The sequence below is a fragment of the Chiroxiphia lanceolata genome, chromosome 6 (assembly GCF_009829145.1).
Source record: "Chiroxiphia lanceolata isolate bChiLan1 chromosome 6, bChiLan1.pri, whole genome shotgun sequence".
NCBI lineage: Eukaryota > Metazoa > Chordata > Aves > Passeriformes > Pipridae > Chiroxiphia > Chiroxiphia lanceolata.
In genome coordinates this window covers 7,067,965-7,087,160 of record NC_045642.1, presented here as the reverse complement: position 1 = coordinate 7,087,160, position 19,196 = coordinate 7,067,965, and the positions used below count along the sequence as shown (strand labels likewise).

General features: G+C 41.0%; 1 protein-coding gene across 4 annotated transcripts in view; it reads left to right on the top strand.

The window, feature by feature from the left end:
- MPPED2 (metallophosphoesterase domain containing 2) overlaps nt 1-18,419 on the top strand; it is a 114,518-nt gene extending 96,099 nt beyond the window's left edge. For all 4 annotated transcript variants that reach the window (XM_032691163.1, XM_032691162.1, XM_032691164.1 and 1 more), the window contains 3 exons: nt 12,589-12,704; nt 15,395-15,508; nt 18,240-18,419. In XM_032691163.1, the coding sequence (XP_032547054.1) occupies nt 12,589-12,704; nt 15,395-15,508; nt 18,240-18,358 (349 nt within the window). In that variant the 3' untranslated portion in view covers nt 18,359-18,419. The remainder of the gene's footprint in view (nt 1-12,588; nt 12,705-15,394; nt 15,509-18,239) is intronic.
- The last annotated feature ends 777 nt before the right edge of the window (nt 18,420-19,196 follow it).

Here is a 19,196-nt window from a genome sequence, read left to right as displayed (position 1 = left end):
AGTTTCAGATTTTTATCAGATCAGACTGAAGTCCGGGGCCCATATTAAAACCTCCAGTGTACAGCAATATATGGCTGTGGGTTATGAACCACAGGCTTTACAACATGCTTAAAGAATTAAAACCAAACCAATCCTGGCCATCCTGATATATTGACTTCTCCTCTAATAATTAATCTTTCCCTTACTCTCTTGGCCATACAATACAAATCTAATTCATTTACATTATCAAATAAAATGACCTTTTGTTTTCAAAGGATTTTTTATTGCCAGAAAATACAGTATGTTAACTCTGTGGTTATTCAGGCTCCCATAAAATACTAATGTAAAACCATTATTCTAGTGCCACTCTATTTAAATGTCAGTCTGCCTTTCTATTATAAACCACCAGTTCATAGGCTGGTAACTCATCAGTAAAAAATTTACTTCGAGTGAGAACTTGTAATATGACCTCACAACTTTTCTTTGAATGTGTATTCTTTTTAAATATGAGTTGTATATGATCCCAAGGGGCGAATATGTAATTGGGAAACTACAGCATGGCTGGAGCACCTCTCCTGTGCAGACAGTCTGAGAGAGCTGGGATTGTTCAGCCTGGAGAAGAGAAGGCTCCGGGGTGACCTTCCAGCCGCCTTCCAGTGCCTGAAGGGGCTACTGGAGAGTTGGAGAGGGAGTTCTTGCAAGAGCATGCAGGGGTAGGACAAGGGGGAATGGCTTCAAATGGACAGAGGGCAGGTTTACATTAGATATAAGGAAGAAGTTCTTCGCTGTGAGGGTGATGAGACACTGGAACAGGTTGCCCAGAGAAGCTGTGGGTGCCCCATCCCTGGAATTCTTCAAGGCCAGGCTGGATGGGGCTCTGAGCAACCTGATCTTGTGGAAGGTGTCCCTGCACATGTCAGGGGGTTGGAACTGGATGATCCTTAAGGTCCCTTCCAACCCAAAGCATTCAATGATTCTGTGTTTTGTAGCACCAGAAATGCTGGTTGTTGCCCACTGGATGGTGCTTCTGACTGAGCTGCTTTGTGGTTCCAGCAGAAGCAGTTTTGTCAGCGGGCTGTGGGGAGGCTTTGGAACTACTTTGCAATCCACTGAGAGGCAACTCGGGCTTTTCATAAAACCTGGATTTTAATTGGTGGTCACTGAGAAAGACACCTTCCCTACCTCTCTTTCCTCTGATGTTTGCTTCCATTTAATTTTATTCTATTAACACTCTCTTGAGAGGAATTAGGTGTTGCATGTGGCTTCAGAGAAATGTGGGGATCAAATCCTCTCTCCCTCGAAGTGAGAACTGTAAAGAGTAGGAATGGCATTTTGTTGATCAGATGTACAAATTCTTTTACATTGGTTTCTAATTACTCTATTATTAGAAATATTGTTCTATTACTATTAGGGTTTTTTTCACCAGAAGGGTCGAATTAACTCTCATTCAGTCTGTGGTAATCTGCACCTCCCACAAACCTCATTGAAAGGACAGCGCGAACGCGGGAGGGCCTAAAATTGTGTTGTGTAAATGACCCACATGTAATCTGAGTTCCTTGTTTTATAACTCTGAAGGCAACAAAAGTGAGTGACCCATTGCTTAAACAGATCCTTTCCCATTAAAACAATGCTCTGTTTACCTCTGTGATACCAAATGCTCTCTTTTCAGCAGCTTCTGCTTTTTTTCATGACCCTCATGTTTTTCCCTCAGTCTCTTCTGTCATTTTTTCCCCTTTGTGTTCATCTGTTGATCAAGTAACTGCATTACTTTAATTGATTTGCTAAATTGGCTCATACATAAGACAGCTCCTCCAGATAATAACCTGAAAATGTTTGCTTACATGGCTGGGGCCCTGCTCGAGTGCTGCAGCAGTTGGAGTTCTCATTGTTTTGGGAGTGCATTGTGCCATTTCTGCAAGTTATTTGTAAGATTCCTTGATACAAGCAGAGCAACAGGAGATAGATGTATATTTATACACATATATATATACACACACGTGTGCACACATTGTATGCATGGAATATCAGGTATAGGATTTTTTGTATGTGTGAACTTTGCTTGCACACATGTCTGTCTCCTGAGGCTTCCTGAGCTGAGAAGGAGGCGTGATAGGCGTTTTGGGATCCATAATCATCTCATTCTCTCTTGGTTGAAAGAATTTGACAAATGAAGTATCCGTGTTTTTTGGTGAAGACTGAACAGGAGTTGCTAACTTTCTCTTCCTTCAGACTCCAAAGTAGGATCGTGCTTTTCAGTAAAGGTGAAATTTTGAGTGTGCCAGATGTTAAATTTCTGCACAAAGCAAGGGCTGTAATAAATGAAGAAAATTAACAAAATCTGCATAGCTTTTAAATAAATGACATTTCCTAAAATTTATAATTAAATAGTAAACCAGTATTATGGCTTAAGGTCCAGCCTTGATATTTTATACTGTACCTAAATGCCAACTAAGCATGTGTTGTGACACTGGAAACTCTTAGTTTTCATATGGTTAGTGAGGGTAAGCAACTTTGCATCCACCTTCAAGAATAAGCTGGAAGGGAAGGTAGCACGGACTTCAAACAAACAAGAAATGCTGGGAGTATCCTGTGACCTAATTATAACTAACTGTTTCCATTCTTTTCTGTAAATATGCAGAAGATTATGTTACAAGTTCCTTCAATTAAATATTGTGGGCTATGTGTGCGTGGAAGACTTAATACATGTGAGCCTTGTTTGGTTTTCCTACCAGGCATTCTGTAAAGTTTTGGTTTCTTCTTGAGGCGCGCTAGGCAGTGTTTTGAGAAAAACATAAATAAAATGATGGTGTTTATAGAGAAACAGCACCATCTGACTTTATGCAGTCTGATTTTAAGTCAGAGTAGATAAGAATAATTGACTTATTAGTGAAGACTAATAATGAAAATCATGGAGGGCAGCATCCTGTGTCTACCATCTGATTCACCTTAAGCAAGTGCCTTAGGCATATATTCTGGCAAATTTATTCTTGGTGTGGCAACCACATCCTACACAATACCTCTTTAAACAATGCTCTATGTAGACTGTTCTGAGCCTGAATTATTTATTACTTGTAAAGCACTTGAAAGAGTTTTTGAAAGCCTTGAAGTTCCTGTGATTGTGATGTAGGTTGTGCTTAGCGAGGGTTTTTTGTTTGGTTGTTTGTTTTTGGTTTTTGTTGTTTGGGTTTTTTTACTTTTCAGAAACAAAAAATCTGTTTGTTACTTCTGGAAGTTAGATCAGGAAAAGCAGGGGCAACTAAGACATCCACATCATACAGGCACAACAACCAAAACCTTTTTTTTCTTGATGCTATGTGCTAGAGCATGGAAGTGTGTTACATGGAAAGCTTTAAAGCAATGCAAGAACAAGAGCAAAATTTGGCTCTGCTTTAAGCCCACTCTTTGAGAGACTTTATAACTCGGAGTCTTTTTTAGGTGTGTACTAACCACAGCTTTACTGTGAGAGCTCAGAGTAGTGGTGATGTGTTGCCCTCTTAAGGTGGCTCTAAACAGAGGTGATATCTAGTAGGTATTCCTGAAGGATAAAACAGCAACTCTCTTATTTTCAGAGGATTATCTTTAAAGAAGAGCAGAATGAGAAAAGTGACTTCCTTTCAGGTAGCCCAGCTACTGTTTTTATTCCATCATGTGAGGTTGGGGTTTGTGCCACTGCTTACAGAGGCAGTGGCATCACCTAGTGTTCTCCCTGATTTGTTAGTCGGGATTTAAATGGATAGGGCCTATAAGAGCTGGAGCAGGTGTGTGGACCATTGTAGGAAGTTTAGCAAGGCCAAGGGCTGGGTTCTGTACCTGAGATGGGGCAACCCTGGTAGTACGGACAGACTGGGGAATGAGGTGCTGGAAAGCAGTGCCAGGAAAGGGACCTGGGGGTCCTGGTCCATGGCAAGTTGAATATGAGTCAGCAGTGCCCTGGCAACCAGGAGGGGAAACCCTGCCCTGGGGGGCATCAGGCAAAGCATCACCAGCGGGACGAGGGAGGGGATTGTCCTGCTCTACTCTGACCTGGTGTGGCCTCACCTTGAATAGTGTGTGTGTATTAAGCTATTGGAGAGCATCCAAAAAGGGTAACAAAGATGGTGAAGGGCCTTGAGGGGAAGCCATGTGAGGAGCAGCTGAGGGCACTTGGTCTGTTCAGCCTGGAGGAGACTGAGGGGAGACCTCACTGCAGTTACAACTTCCTCGTGAGGGGAAGAGAAGGGTGGGCACTGATCTCTTCTCTGTCGTGACCAGTGACAGGACTTGAGGGAATGGCCTGAAGTTGTGTCAGGGGATGTGTAGGTTGGATATTAGAAAGAGGTTTTTCACCCAGAGGGTGGGTGGCCACTGGAACAGGCTCCCCAGGGCAGTGGTCACAACACCAAGCCTGAAAGAGTTCAAGAAGCGTTTGGGCACATGGTGTGACTCTTGGGGATGGTCCTGTGCAGGGCCAGGTGTTGGACTTTGAGGATCCTTGTCGGTGCCTTCCAGCTCAGAATATTGTGTGATTCTGTGACTGATGACAGTGCATGAGGGGCTGTGGCCTCTGGGCAGCAGTGAACTGGGACAGTGGTTCAGCAGCTCCTAGGGAGTCCCCAGCCAGAATTCATCCTCTGGGGAACACACACCTTTCCTCTTGGTCTCATTAAATGTTATGCAGTACAGGCTGCAGATGTAAACATACCTAAAGGTGCTGAAACACTACATAAAAATATGTATCTGGGAAGCCTCTGGTTTGTGGCATTAATTCATGAACAAGCAATTGTGTTCACTGACCAGCGTAACCTTTTGAAGGAACTACAGGCACTCTGTTGATGCTAAAGTATTCTGTTTTAAGGAGCATTCTAAATAATTAAATATCTAGAGGCTGTTTCCTAAGACCAAGAACCAAATTCACTAATAGGGCAGGCAGGCATAACTACTTTGGAGTATTTTATTTGTTATACTAACTTAAATCTGGCAACATTTGTTTCATAATTCACTGAAATGTAGCTTACTTGTTTTAAAGGCAGACATCTTTCTGTTAATATTTTCCTAATGCTGCTTTTATAAATGTATAACATATTCAACAGAAGCTACTGGTTGCAATTACACCTGTACAGATTTGGCTCTTTAACATGTCAAACACACAGACTTCCCCAGTGGATTGAAACTATGCAACATAGTATGTTGGGGGAGAGGTCTTTACTTCTTTACCTTTTTTTTTTTTGTGTGTCTACTTTAATTTGTGTTGTCATCACAGAAGCAGGGCTGTTAGTAAAAGCCTCTTCCAGATTGACCTGAGGTAGAAGCTTTGTCAGTTTACATTTCCTGCATGGATAATGAGAGGAATGTAGAAAATTAAGATGCAATACAAGTAGCATATTATGATCACTTTTACTATAAGGAAACAAGAATCCAAGCATCATTCTTTGACATACACAGTTCTTGAGCAAAATTAAATCAAAATTTCAGCTGGTTTTTCCTTTTTTTTTTTTCCTCTTTCCCCCGGTGTATCCCTCAGAATGGACATTCAGTTTATATTATGGTGAGCTTCAGGACCAGAGAACTCCTTCCTTTAGGTAGATATTCCAGGATTGTTTGTGTTTCTACCAAGACCACAAAATTCTACGATAAGAATTTGAGGCATTTAAGCTCTTTTCAGTACTGCAGCATCCTTTGACTCTTTGAAGGTGCATGTACATTCCCATGTAGTATGGGAATGAAGGGGACACTGTGCCCACTCTGGAATGAACAGCAGTTTTACAAGTCAATCCAGGATGGTACTCCATAGATGTGGGCTGCTGCAACAATGCTTCCACTGCCATATAGGGAAACAAAGTGTACTTAATGTGTGGATCCATTTAAAGCTGGTCTTGTCTTACACCAGGTCTATCCTTCAAGCCATCCTCAACTTTATGCAGCACAGAAATATGCAAGGTTCAATACTTGCTTCTATTAGTAGGCCTTTGTAATTCTGTTCCTTTTAAAAGTAGAATGAAATTAGCCCTTGAGTCAAGTTTGAATTATTTTCATATTTTTGGGATATTAAAATATCTCCCAGATCTCATTAAGTAAAGCCCTAAATAAAATAATTGCAGTACAGTTAGGGATTGGAAAGCCCCAGAAGGTTTGGAGGAAATTTCCTCTTTGATGAGCAATTCAGATGCTTAAGCCAAGGTAGTATGGATCATAAACTTGAGAAATTCATCTACTCCTTTCCTGTCCTTTCCGGTACCCACTGGATTCTTGGTGGAGTCCACTCCTCTGCTCCTCTGTGTGCTCCTTACTCCTGTCCTCTGGGAGCCCTGTGCTCTGCCTCCTGCTGTCCTCAGTGTCTTGTGATCCTCTGTGACATTACTGGCATTTCAACCTCCTGCCTGTCTGCTCCTTTGCTCTCATGTGTCTTAAACCCTGGTGTATTTATTCTGTGTTTCTTTACTCAACTTCTTTCAATTTTATTTTTGTTAAAACGCATCTTCCCCACAGATGAGTTTTCTTAAATATTATCTGTGCTGCTCTGGTATTGTTAACACAAAACATGTGAACAGAATGGACAATCCTCTGCCAAAAAGGATCACTAACCAGTCAAGACACAGGATAGAAGTGGTTAGTGCAAAATTACTGAAAGGTATCCACAGAGGTAGCAGTGGTAGCAGTAAAGGTCCTGGATTTTTCTTTCCTTTCATAGCTCTCCCAGATTCAAGCATGGATCTCTGTCTGGCAGGAGTTTAAGCTGAAACTTTCGTGAACCAGTTTCCACAGTCTGAATTAGAAACTGGGAGAGGCCTGGTGCAGGGAATGTGCCATGTCATGCTGGCTGGTGGTGATGAGGTGGTTGCTGCTGCTTCTCATTGTGGAATACTGCTTCCCAGAGGAAAGGTGCTGTGTGGGCTCTTGCCCTCCAAACAGGGTGGATGACAAGGGGTTGTGCTTCTCAAATGCTTTGTCATTTGGATAACCAGCATTTAGAGATTATAGACTGTAAGTGAAAGAGAGAAAGAGGAAAAACTACAAAACAAAACAAATTACCAGCAGCTGTTGAGGTCTCAGGTTTTTCTAGCTTTGTAAAAATAGCAGGACTGTGTTTTAAGAGTCTTCCAGACTTGCGTGCAGGTTGGTAATAAGGAGGTAACATACAGTAACATGGCTAACATAATGGCAGTACTGATAATCCACTTCTGTGAGAGCTTCAGCTGTTTAAAGATGCAGGGTAAGCAAAATCCCAAGGAACCAGACCTCATGGTGACTCTTTTGGTTGTGTATTATTGTCCTCACTCTCTAAACAGAACACTGAGGCACAGAGGTGCTCAGTGGGAATGACATGCAGCTTGAGCCCCCAGGCTGGGCCTCTTACTGATATAGCAACATTACACAGGATGAGCACATTTAGGAAATAATTTAGCCTTTATCATTTCCTGATAGTTGTTACATTGTGCAAAAAGCATTTGAACCTTCACCATAAGAAGGAGCTTAACCAAAAAAAAAAAAAAAGTACTTTTGTGGCACCGAAGGCAAGTTTCGGAGCTTTTACAGAAGGTCTTGTAAAAATGTGCTTCCTCAATACACTGTGCACTTGCCCTGCTCAGCCTTTTGTCTCCATGATTACACAGGCTCTCTCCTCCTTCCCCTTCTCCCTGGCAGTCGCTGTTTGTGTATTCCCAGTAGGCACGCTCTGTCCATTGACTGAACACGGCACCCGGCGCGTGGGGGCTGCCCGGCCCTGGCAAACACTTGTGCGGGGCAGAGGGAGGGGATTGAAAGGCTTTTTTTTCTTCTCTGTGCACAAAGGTCACTGTTCCCCCCCCCCCCATCCCTTTGTGGTTTGCTCTCTGCTGCTCCACGGGCACGGCTGCCCAGCACCGGCGTAGACGCTTTGGGGACGTGTCTGTAGGACAGTCCTGCAACTGAGCAAGTCTAGCAGTGCGTGTCCATGCCCTGTCCCACCACTTTTGTTCTGCTGCTGGAACTGTCTGTCTCCCTCCTGAGCCAGGTCTGTGCGTTCATTTGGAATGCTGAAAAAAATAAAGACCATTTCATTACTGTTATTGGTCGTGTGGAAGTGCTTTCCTGCTGTGATGCCTTTTAGACACTCCCTTGGCTGTTATCCTGTGGAAGGAGATAGAATGAGATTTTTGCCTCCTGCGCACTTTACTCATTGGATTAAGGGTAAAATTGAAGCTTTCCTAAAAGACTGGGTAGCCTTAAAAATGAATGGATACATGGGATTAAAGAACCATGAGATAATTTATTTTTTCTAATCCTGTTTAGAAGTAACTATTGAAATAAACGGATTTACTGGTGGAGTTAAGAGGAGAATCTGAATCTAGAAGGTCTCACTGTACATTTACCTTTTGAGTTGTTGAACTCTGAGGATCAGGTAATTAAATTCATGAGCCAGAGAAGAGATGAAAGTAGGTTGTAGGAGATACCAACCTTTAAAAACATTAGAGTTCCAGAAGGATTTGAAATTCCTGTATCACTCGAATGAACTTGGCTGCGACCTTGTGTCTCCTGTTTCCTCACGTCATAGTGTTGCTTCTGAGGAGCACACCAAAGAGCAGTTGTGATTTTTTTGGTCATGAAATAATGCTCCGTGACTGTGCTTTTATTGTGGGTTGGCTTTGGTTCATTTGGGTTTTGATAAAACCATACGGTGTTTACTTGGGAGAAGGGAGATCCGATCACCTGCTGAAGAGGCAGCTCTCTGCTGTAAAAAGCAGATGGATTTGTGTGTCTTGTCCAGGGGTTCTCCCAGTGCACCTGTAAAAGGAGGGTGAGTCTTGCTGTGAGGTTTAAGATTCCCTCCTTCCTGGCATCACGTCAAGTAACGTCTGCGTCTCTTGCAGCACAAGGTGTGAAGATAATTTGCAGCCTCCTGCATAAGCACTCAGTTTTAATTGCAGAAAATGTAGCTTCCAGAATGCCAGGTGGAGGGGGGCCTGTGAGGATTCCTGCGTAGAAATGAAGAACTGAGGAGAGTAGGGACGGGCCAGGTGTCTGCCTTTCACGAGGATATTCCCTGTGTCACACCTGGTGCCAGCAGAGCTGCTATCCCTAAACCACAAGGAAGCTTTGCAGTCAGGCGAGGGCTGAGCTGTCAGGTGAGCCGGGGACCGGGAATTATCGTGAGGGTTTGATGGCACGTGAAGGAGGCTGTGGAGTGTGGCGTGGTTCTGACGAGCAGAGGCTCAATTAGGTTCCCCTGCACACGCCGGGCATGGGGGTGTGAGGAAGTGTTCTGGTCCATCAAACGTAAAATGACAAAATCATTTGTAATCTCTCATTACCAGTCCCGGTGGGTTTTCCGTCTACGCCTCCCTCGTGGCATTATTCAACAGCTGATATCTTTCTGCTCTTGCCAGCTGTACTTAAAAATGAAGTATACGATGAACGGTTTTAGGAGTTAACTGAAATTACTTTTACTTAGAGCTCCTTAGGAAAGAAAAAACCAGGTCGTATCTGAAATATGGCTGCTAAGGATCAAGCAGCCTTTACTAATTATTTGCACCTGATTAGGGGTTACCACAGGTGGGTGTATGTGCTTTTACTCATCCAGTTTTCTTTCCCATCCCATGGGGAGGAGGGAGTGGCTGCGTGGTGCTTGGTTGCCAGCTGGGCTTAAACCCCGACAGTGCAGCCAAAGTTCATTATAGGCATTTCTTCCTAGATAGGAAGTGGTTTCTCACAGCGAGTAATCAGCTTGAAAATATGTTGCAGAAGGCACCTAACATCATGCACAGTTTTTCTTCTAAATTATTTGGAAGTTGAGAGTGACTCTAACTCATGTATTCAAAAAAAGGCACTAATGGGAGTAAAATACCCCTATCCAATACCCCTTGTTAGTATACTACAGTGTACTACCTACCTACAGTGCAGGGGTTGTCTTTCCTGCACGCCTTTAAAGTTTGCTGGGGGTAAAAGGCCGTTCAGTGTGCACTCCCGGGATTGTGACACAGGATGTGCTGTGGGATTCACAGCACATCAACTCCATTTCGTCTGCACTGCAACACAGCCGAGTGCAAACATCGGGTGACCTTCCCTGTGATCTCATCTAAACCTGAGCCTGTGCCAGAAAGCTGTTTCTCTTCTTGGTGGTGTTCTGAACGCATCCTCTTGGCTTTCTGGAAATGCCTGAACCCCCCGAAAGGCAGGGACCCTCAGTCTGCCTGGTCTGTGCAGTGCTGTCACTGAATATGCAAGGGTTTGTGTTTTAAATGCCTGAAGCCTAAATCTACAATCCAGGTGTTCTTCCAGTCATGCCTGCTCTTCTCCTTGATTTGTTCATTTTGTATGAAAATCTTTATTATATTAAGTAAGCACTTGACCATCTTTTTTTGTGCACATGCTGCATAATCAGGAAGGTTTCTTGAAAGTTTTCTTGCAAGTGGATTCCCATGTGGGGCCTGTTAGTCACAGCTAATTACAGAGGTTGGTGAATGAGGAATATATTTGAGCTCAGGTTCCCCTCCTCCTTCCACAGTGCTTCAGAAGAAAATAAAATAAAATAAAAAACCTGCAGACAAATCCAGCTTTTTCTGTGGTTGTAGTCTCCAAAGAGCTCCAGAGAAATCACAGATGGGGTTTCATGTTTCAGGTTTAACTATGGTGTAATAACTACAATCTTATCTTCAGGAGAAATGCAAGTGGGGAAAGAATCATTAATTGACAGTGAAAAGTTTGACCAGTGCTCTGTGTGTTTGTTTTTTTCAAGCAGCTGAATGTTTAGCCAAACCATATTTAAACTTCTAACTTCAGCCTTGAAGGTTACAATAATTTTGATATATTAAGACCTAGGAGCTCTGTAGGACAGGAAATTTAGATACGTGTTTCAGGAAGGTCAATCCTAGAAGAGCAAAAATTCTTGTGATTTGGTTAAAGCTAAGACACACCCTTCAGTTTTAATTCAGCTGCATACAAACCTTCTGTGAGTAGACTGACCTTGCTTTGCAACACAGGAATGTTTTTGGGGCATTTCCGTGGGTGCAGAGCGGGGCAGCTGTGAGAGGTGAAGCTTCGTGGCTGTGCACATGAGGAACCCATAGCTCACAAAAAATGTTTGACAAAACGTCTCATTTCCCTATCTTTTGTTAGTGTTCATTCAGGAAGTCTGCTGGCTTGAATGAGTTCCTGTGTGTGTGGAGTAGAAGTATTAGTTCAGTAGGACTACATGGGATATGTCTATTATTTGTTACTAAGGCACCAGTGACCTTCCTGCCCCTATATTAGCAGCGCCTGCTGTTTTTCCATACTGCCGATTGTCAGGAATGCAGATCATCCCTATAACTGGCTATAATCTTCGTTGGTCAAATCATTGTGTCGGGAAAACAAAGCGCTTTAATTACAAAAAATAAAAATTAGAGATGTAAGCTCAGCAGGACACTCCTGCTTTAATGCATATTTGAGGCTGAGAAATATGAATAATTTAGAGGGTAGAGAAGGCAGGTTACATAATGAAATTACATAGGGCTCTAATGATCTCTCTCTCTTTAAAAGGTACAGTTTTCTTTGGTTTGTGGTTGTTTTTCCACCTCAGTTTTTGTTTTCTCTTTTCAGAACTGCAGCACACAGAAGATGTCAGGAGTAGCTTGAACTCTCAGAAAGATACCCCCAAATGACTAGGGCTAGGATAGGAGTTTCCTCCCTAGAAAATGAAGTCTAAATCTCTTGCCTGAGCTCTAGGAAATGCACACATGGCTGAAATCCCTTAAAATTAGTACAGTACAAACAGCTCTATAAGAAGTTGTTGGTAACAAATACTGTAAACATTACAACATCCCTTCAGAACAATTGCTTTGTGTACCTATCTGATAAGGGAAGGCTTTATTATGATATACCTGCATGAAAATTATTCATTTTTGCTGTTATACTTTGAAAAAGTACTCCTAAGAGGTTCACTTGTCATTGCTACAGGCTTGGATTGGTGGTTAAACCAGTGTCTCAGGGCAATGCTATGCTATGGTGGAGAAGACTGAGAATATGAGTTTTCCTTAAGAAATAGTAGATGAATTTTAAATTATAAGATCTCTTTAAAAAGCCATCGTGAGGCTAAACATTGTGTGATGGAGATCTTTAGGAGGCTCAGGAGTTCAAAACCAAGACAGGTGACAGTAACCCGGTATTAAAAGTGCTGAAAGGAGCAAGTTTGAGTTTGGTGAAACACCATAGCACAGATGGTGCTTTTAAGTGCTGTTGAACTGTTACTTACTGCTGCCCTGTGCTGTGAGATATTGATATTTGCCTCCAAAAAGCTTTGGAAATTTTTTGCTTGTTTTGGTAATTAGCATGAGCAAGGAGTTCTTACCTTCCAACATCCCCAAACTTTGAAAAAAAAAAGCTTTATATTTAGACTGTGTTATTCTAACATTTTTCCCTTTCCCTCTAGTGAGTAAATGTCCCCAGGGCTGAATACTCTTCAAGTACAAAAATAGCATCAGATATTAATCTAAATTCAAACATATACATTAATGTGTATATGTATTTGAATCAGTGTGTTTTAGAGGCATCCTCTTCAAAAAGGCTGTCTGCAAGTAATCTCTGAAGCACAGAAATTGGTTTAATTTAGAAAAAAAATGGAGAAGGAAAGAGATTTTTATTTTACACTGATGCAGTTTGTCTTATTTTCCCCCAAAGGACACCGTGGTTTAATGGATGGGGCTTTAATCTACCCAGAGGTCAGTCTTTGCTAGACAAGTGGAACCTTATTCCTGAGGGAATTGATATACTAATGACACATGGACCTCCCCTTGGTAAGTGAAACAAAAGCTCTTGTGTGATTTTTTTTTGCATGAGAATTTTACTTTCAAAATAAGCAAAACTAATAATGCTCTAACCTATACTCTAATTGCACCTGAACTCAAAGCTATGGATTAAAAACCTTCTTGGAAGAAATGGAAAATGATGATTAGGCTTAGCTGATCTGTTGAATTTCAATAAAAAACTTAATTTTTTTGTTAAATTCAAACTAGGGGAGATCAAATATCTGACTCAATAACCGTTACAGTTTGACATTTTATTTAAGAACAGTATTCATCTGACAAGCAGTTTCCAATCCCATATGATTTTTTAGAGATTGACTAAAACTTTTAAAAACTTTTCTCACCACAATGACATGTTACTTTAAGGTTTGAGAGTAAGCAGTCAGGAGTTTAGGAGTATGTAATCACATATTCTCCTTGATAAAGTCCTGATAAACTTAGAATATGTAACAGTAGTTTTAAAGGTATTAATTGGCTTATAAAAACTTTGTGAAGGAATAAAATTACATTCTCAGATAATTGTTCCTTACTTAAACTAATGATGGGTGAGCACCAGTCTATGAATGCATAATTTGTTTTCTCATTAGGTAGCTAAGAGTTTCTCATTTAGTTGAATTTTGCTTGCCTTGTCAACGTGAGTAATTCACTGGTCTCCATTTTAGCTCATAAGGTCTAAACTGAGTTCTGATGGTCTCAAAAAGACACTGGGATACTCATTTAGCAGAGACAGGAGTGCTCAGTTTTGGCATACCTGAAGTCATTAAAGCCCACACTAAAACCACTTGAAAAGCCCCACTATTTTTCCTCTACCCTGTACCCCAGAAGACAGTATCACATATTATTTACTGCTTTTCTATAAGACACATGTGGCAAGCAGTCTAGGACTGTATTTTAAGTATTTCAGCAGGGTTTACAACTGAGCATCTGTCTTTTATAAATATGGCTTACCAGGATAAGGAAGTGTGGCAGTCTTTTCATTGCCCTTGCTGTGATTTTGTCAGGGTTTTAGTAAGTGCTTGCAATCCAAGGGGTCAGATCATCACACGAAGTCACTGACTTTTGAGATGGTTGTGAATATAGTAAAAACTTCTAAGAATTGCGTGGTGCCATCATAAAGCAGCATTTTAGATGCTTCCAGGCTGGCTCAGTGATCTCACAGAGCTTCTTGGTGACAGTGGAGTCAGGAAATAATGCATGCTTATGCTTTCTACCACAATTAAGAGTCAGCAATCTAAGCAAAGCTAAGGGAAAAAAAAATTCCAGAAAGTTTTTGACCAATGTAATTACTGCTCCTTTTGTATTCTGGTTCCATTTTTTTGGTACAACTTAGAGAACACTGTAAGGTGATCTGCAAATTCTCTTTAACCTTACTGGAACTCCCATCTTACTGCTGTGTTAAAGCAGGGATACAGCATCCACTGGCTTTGGAGCCACCGGATATTGCAAACCAGTGCTTTGAACAGCACTCTCTTAATCAGTTTATTTTCCCAAAGAAGCAAAAAAACCCTTGCAAGCATGTTTATAATGTTTCATGGGTGCTGTTTTAAATGGGTTGTTAATCCATCTGCTCTGAATTGGGATCGTACAGAAGTACTGTGATGCTGCAGACACTAAGGAGTGCTTTAATTGAATAAGCATACTTAAATTTTGTGTTTGATGGAGATAATAAAGTTCAATTTCAAAAGGTTGGCACTGTATCTTAACTACAGACACAGATTAGTTGTTAGTACTGTGCCTAAAATGAGGGGCTTTAGGTCTCAGCCTGTATGGTAATATTGACAAAATACTGCTTTTAGAATAAATATTTATTGTTTACTTATTTACTCAGTAAGTAAATATTAAGGGAGGTAGAGCTGTAACTGGACTCTTTGTTCATCCTAAAATTTAGCCAAGTTCACGTCACAAACACGTTTTTACTACCTGGGATAAACCTGGCACAGGGTGTAATCACACTAAAGTCAGGAGAATGGTGCTGCAGTTGGACCTGGCTCCCAATTTCCCTTTCACTCCCCCTCGTTCATCTTGCCCTACTGATGTTTGTCAGTGCTAGTCCAGGCAGCAAACTTCTGTAAGGACTGATGTCAAATTTTGTACATTTTCCCATATTATCTGTAGGACCAACTGGCAATGTAGTCAGTTAGCACTGGCTTGTTGAAAGCTGTTTTGCTGCATTACTTGAGGTTGGTGGTGTGGGCTCAGAAGTTACCTGATGCTTGCAGACCATGGTCCTCTGGAAGTTGTGGGAGACTGTATTTTAAACCTTTGGGGTGACAGCTGTATCGAGATCAGCTGATCTTCCTGAGCTGTTTTCGTTTCTGGAATAACCACACAGCTGGCTTGGGAAGCTGACTGCTCTGAGAACCAGGGGAAAGGGAAGAAAAATCTGCAACAGTGCCAGGAATAAATGTCCCAGGGTTTCAAGGTGGAAGATGAGTTTAAACCTGTAGTTTAAAAAAACAAATCACATCCAGAAAAATATTAATGCAGTTGAAGGGAGGAAATCTTAAGGAAGACAAAGTGGCAGCGAAACATTCCTTAAAAGCCACTGTGTGCTTTAATGGAGAGGTTATGACTAGAGATAATGTAATAAACCTTCTGTGAATTATGACTTCCTGAAAGACTACGTGAAACCTTACCTGAATAAGAGAAAATTAACAATATTGATTGCATTTTGCCTTCAGGTTTTCGAGACTGGGTTCCAAAGGAGCTGCAGAGAGTGGGTTGCGTGGAGCTGCTGAACACAGTGCAGAGGCGAGTAAGGCCCAAACTCCATGTCTTTGGTGGGATTCATGAAGGTAAGGAGCAGCACTACTCCCCACTTCGATCTCAGACAGATTTCAAGGAGCACATTTTGATGGTGTGGACTAAAGTGGGGAAGGAGCTGAGGGAAGTGGTTTCATGTACAGCACGTTGTAAATTTATGCCGGAATTAAAACAGGCTGTTTCAGGAATGTGTGCTACATTTAGCCACCTACATCTCTCACTGTGCAAAGGTTGTTCTATGCGGGTTATTTGAAAGCAATTCAAGTCTTGACAAACTTGGTTAGAGAAACAGATGAGATTCCCCACACTTGCAAGCCAAAATGAAAATTATCCCCATTACTCTAAATACAGGAGCTAAGAAAGGTGCCAGAGGGAAAAGAAAATCAAAGACAACTTACTGTCTCAGCTCACCTCCCTCAGTGCACAAGGAGAAGCAGAAAGGAGGGCATCTTGAGTCAGGCATCAGGAGGCATTGCCAGAACTCACTGTGCATACATTTCTAAAAGCACCCTGTAATACAGTCTGTACTGCGTGTGTTACCCTCCAGGAGTCTCATGTTTTAGAAGAGATATTTCCCCACTGTCAGTGCCAGGACAGGCAGAGTGTGAAGCTTCAGAAACAATGAGCTCAGTTTGTGGCAGTGGAAGTGACTGAGAGATTAAATACATGCTGGAGATACTTAAATATTTAATACAATTTCATAGCTTTCATGTGGCTGAGAGACAAACACTAGGAGTTCTGCCTGAGAGAGAGTGTAAGACTTTGTGACCCTGGAACTCAAAATTACACATTAAATGCTTTATATTCTCCCCCTGGAGGTTTCTCCATTGTCTATAACTAGGTTCTCCATAAGCTTAAAGATCTGGAGGACTTCATAAAAAGAAAATAAAAAAAGGACAGCTTTCTCAACAAGTGGTGTTGGTTTTTCTGAAGCCCTTGTGACTCCATACGACAAATTTCATGCCTGGCATCTGCAAATAAAGAGTCTATACCGGGAATGCTGACATGACCTTAAGTATAGAGGCATAAATAAGTCTTTTAATGCACTCAGGAAAAGATTGGATATTTTGTATAAATATTAGTCCTTGCATATTAAGAATAAGTGAATATAGCAAGACTTCCAGCTAAAACGTGTAAACTGTCTACAGCCTTTGTAGGCACATTAGGTGGTGAAACTTTAATAGCATTAAATAGTGGGAGAGGAAGATATTTTAATGTACATGTGCATTTTAATTATTGTAAAGTACATGTACATTTTAATTATTATGAGAAAGCACCAAGGAACCATGTGCACCACCCTACATTTATGTCTCACAAGAAAGGTGGCAGCACATATTAAAAGCGAATGTTCAAATAAATTCTTACAAGAATAACAAAAAAAAGTTAAAATCCCATTTAGTACTTACACAGAAGACATAAGAACAGCTTGTTTCAGTATGGGAAGAAATAGCAAAGTGTTAAAAGCATTATCTTACAGTTCAATTAATTCCAATCCAACTCCAGCTGAGATGAAGATGCACCACATTCCCTTAAGTCAACGGAGGCTGTACACACATTTTGGTGATGCAGGTTTTTTCCCTGGTTGATAAGCAAGAACAACCACAAACAGGGTTTTTCCCACCATGAGACGGTCTAAATCAAAATTGCCATTCTAAATAAATAAAGTAATACAGGTGGACAGTGCAGCAATTCTGAAGTGATTATTCTTTCTGATAGGCACTGTGGGTAGCTGTATTTATCTTAGCTTTCAGACAGCAGTGATCTGTACTGTATCATAATGGTTTAAAAGAAAAACATCTTTCCTCTGTGGGTTTGCGATGGGAAACTCTCTTCCTCCATGAAACTCTGGGGGTTTTCAAAATTATTTTTTCAAGTACATTTGGTGCCAGATACATTTTCAAGACCTTTTCCAAATTCTTTGTTTAGCTTTTTGTGGATGTCAGCTGAAAACACACACATTTTTACAAAAATAGTTTAAAAATATATATGTGTGTATATATATCTATATGCATATATGTGTGTGTGTGTGTGTGTGTGTGTGTGTGTGTGTGTATGTATATATACATATATATAGTATATCATGGAGTCATAAAATGGTTTGGATTGGGAGGGACCTTAAAGATCATCTCATTCCAAATCCCCTACCAGGGGCAAGGACACCTTCCAATAGACCAGCTTGCTCCAAGCCCCATCCAACCTGGCCTTGGACACTTCCAGGGATGGAGCTTCTCTGGACAACCTGGATATGTGTATGTGTATACTTTTAACCTGCTGAGGAGTTTCTGGGGTATCAGGAGCTGGCATGAACACCAGCTTGGCAGTCCTGTGATGAGGAACTGGATAATAAGGACTAGGAGAGGGAGACCTTACAAGGGTTTGGGTCATTTCCCAGAGAGAGGGTGTTGTAGATTAAACCAAAGTTACTTCCGAATCCTGAATGGTCTTTTTCTTCTGACTGTAGCTCACTAATAATGTAATTAGAAAAAGAACATGTGTGGCATTGTCTCTGTTTCTGCTGCATCCAGTTGCAACAGAGGGCTATCCAGGGGGGAAAAAAGGTTTGTACATAAAACAAAAGCATCCATTCTTATTTCAAACATGGCACACTGGGTATTTTTTTTTTTTTTAAATCAAGCAGCTTTCAAGAGCTTTGTATCGTTTTGAAGGGATTAATTTAATTTTACTCCAAAGCATTGATCCCACAAACAAGCCTTCAGCACTGTTTGTTTGTGGTGCAGTGAGTGTGACACGTTGTCCCCACAGGTTATGGCATCATGACAGACGGTTACACGACGTACATCAATGCTTCAACGTGTACAGTCAGCTTCCAGCCAACCAACCCTCCAATTATATTCGACCTTCCGACCCCTCAAGGATCCTGAAGCACTACTGCACATTTGGAACTGGGGAAGGTCTATAAACTGCCATTTTCTAATTATAAAACTTACATTCAGTTACATGTTTATTTCAAAAGAGGGGCTGGGGGAGGGCGGGGTGGGATTTTGGGGGAACCGTGGGGGTTTTTGTTTTGGGGTGGGCTTTGGGGTTTGGTTTTTTTCTTTTTTTTTTTTTTTTTTTTTTTTTTTTTGTAAATTGCTGGTGCAAAACAAACAAGGAGAAAAGTTAGAGGTTGTGCTTTTTGGAAATGCAGCATTCATTTTAAATTGATAAAGCATTGTGAATTTGTAAAATGAATTTTGTTTTTCAATAAATTTGCCATTGTAAATTGTTATAGTGTTCTCAAAAGGACAGCCAAGCTTTCTTTTAATAAGTGAGAGACCTTATTTTAATATTATATTATAAGCTAAAAAATAGGCAGCATTTAAAAACACCCAAATTTGCACAACTTATGTTATTGTCGAGGTTTTTTTAAGTGTCTTCTTTTTCCCTAGGTCTAAATGTTAGCTTTTTATCTCCATTTATATCAATTTTTTTTAGTAGCACAAACAATATTTTGGGGTCCATTTGCCTCTTGATATGTGTGCATGTACTTAAACTTGTTTCTGTTCATGGTAGAATGCAGCAAGGGAAGAATAGACTTCTCAGTTGTTTGTCTCTACCTGCTTTATAAAGACTGATCTAGATAGCCACAGCCTGTATGTGATATCTACCTTCTGTTGTTTCTTTTTTAAATTATTTTAGCTTTAAAAGACTGGGGGTGAAAGCTGCAAAGAGCAGGTATTTCATGCAGTAAAAAAAAAAAAAAATGTAAATGCGGAC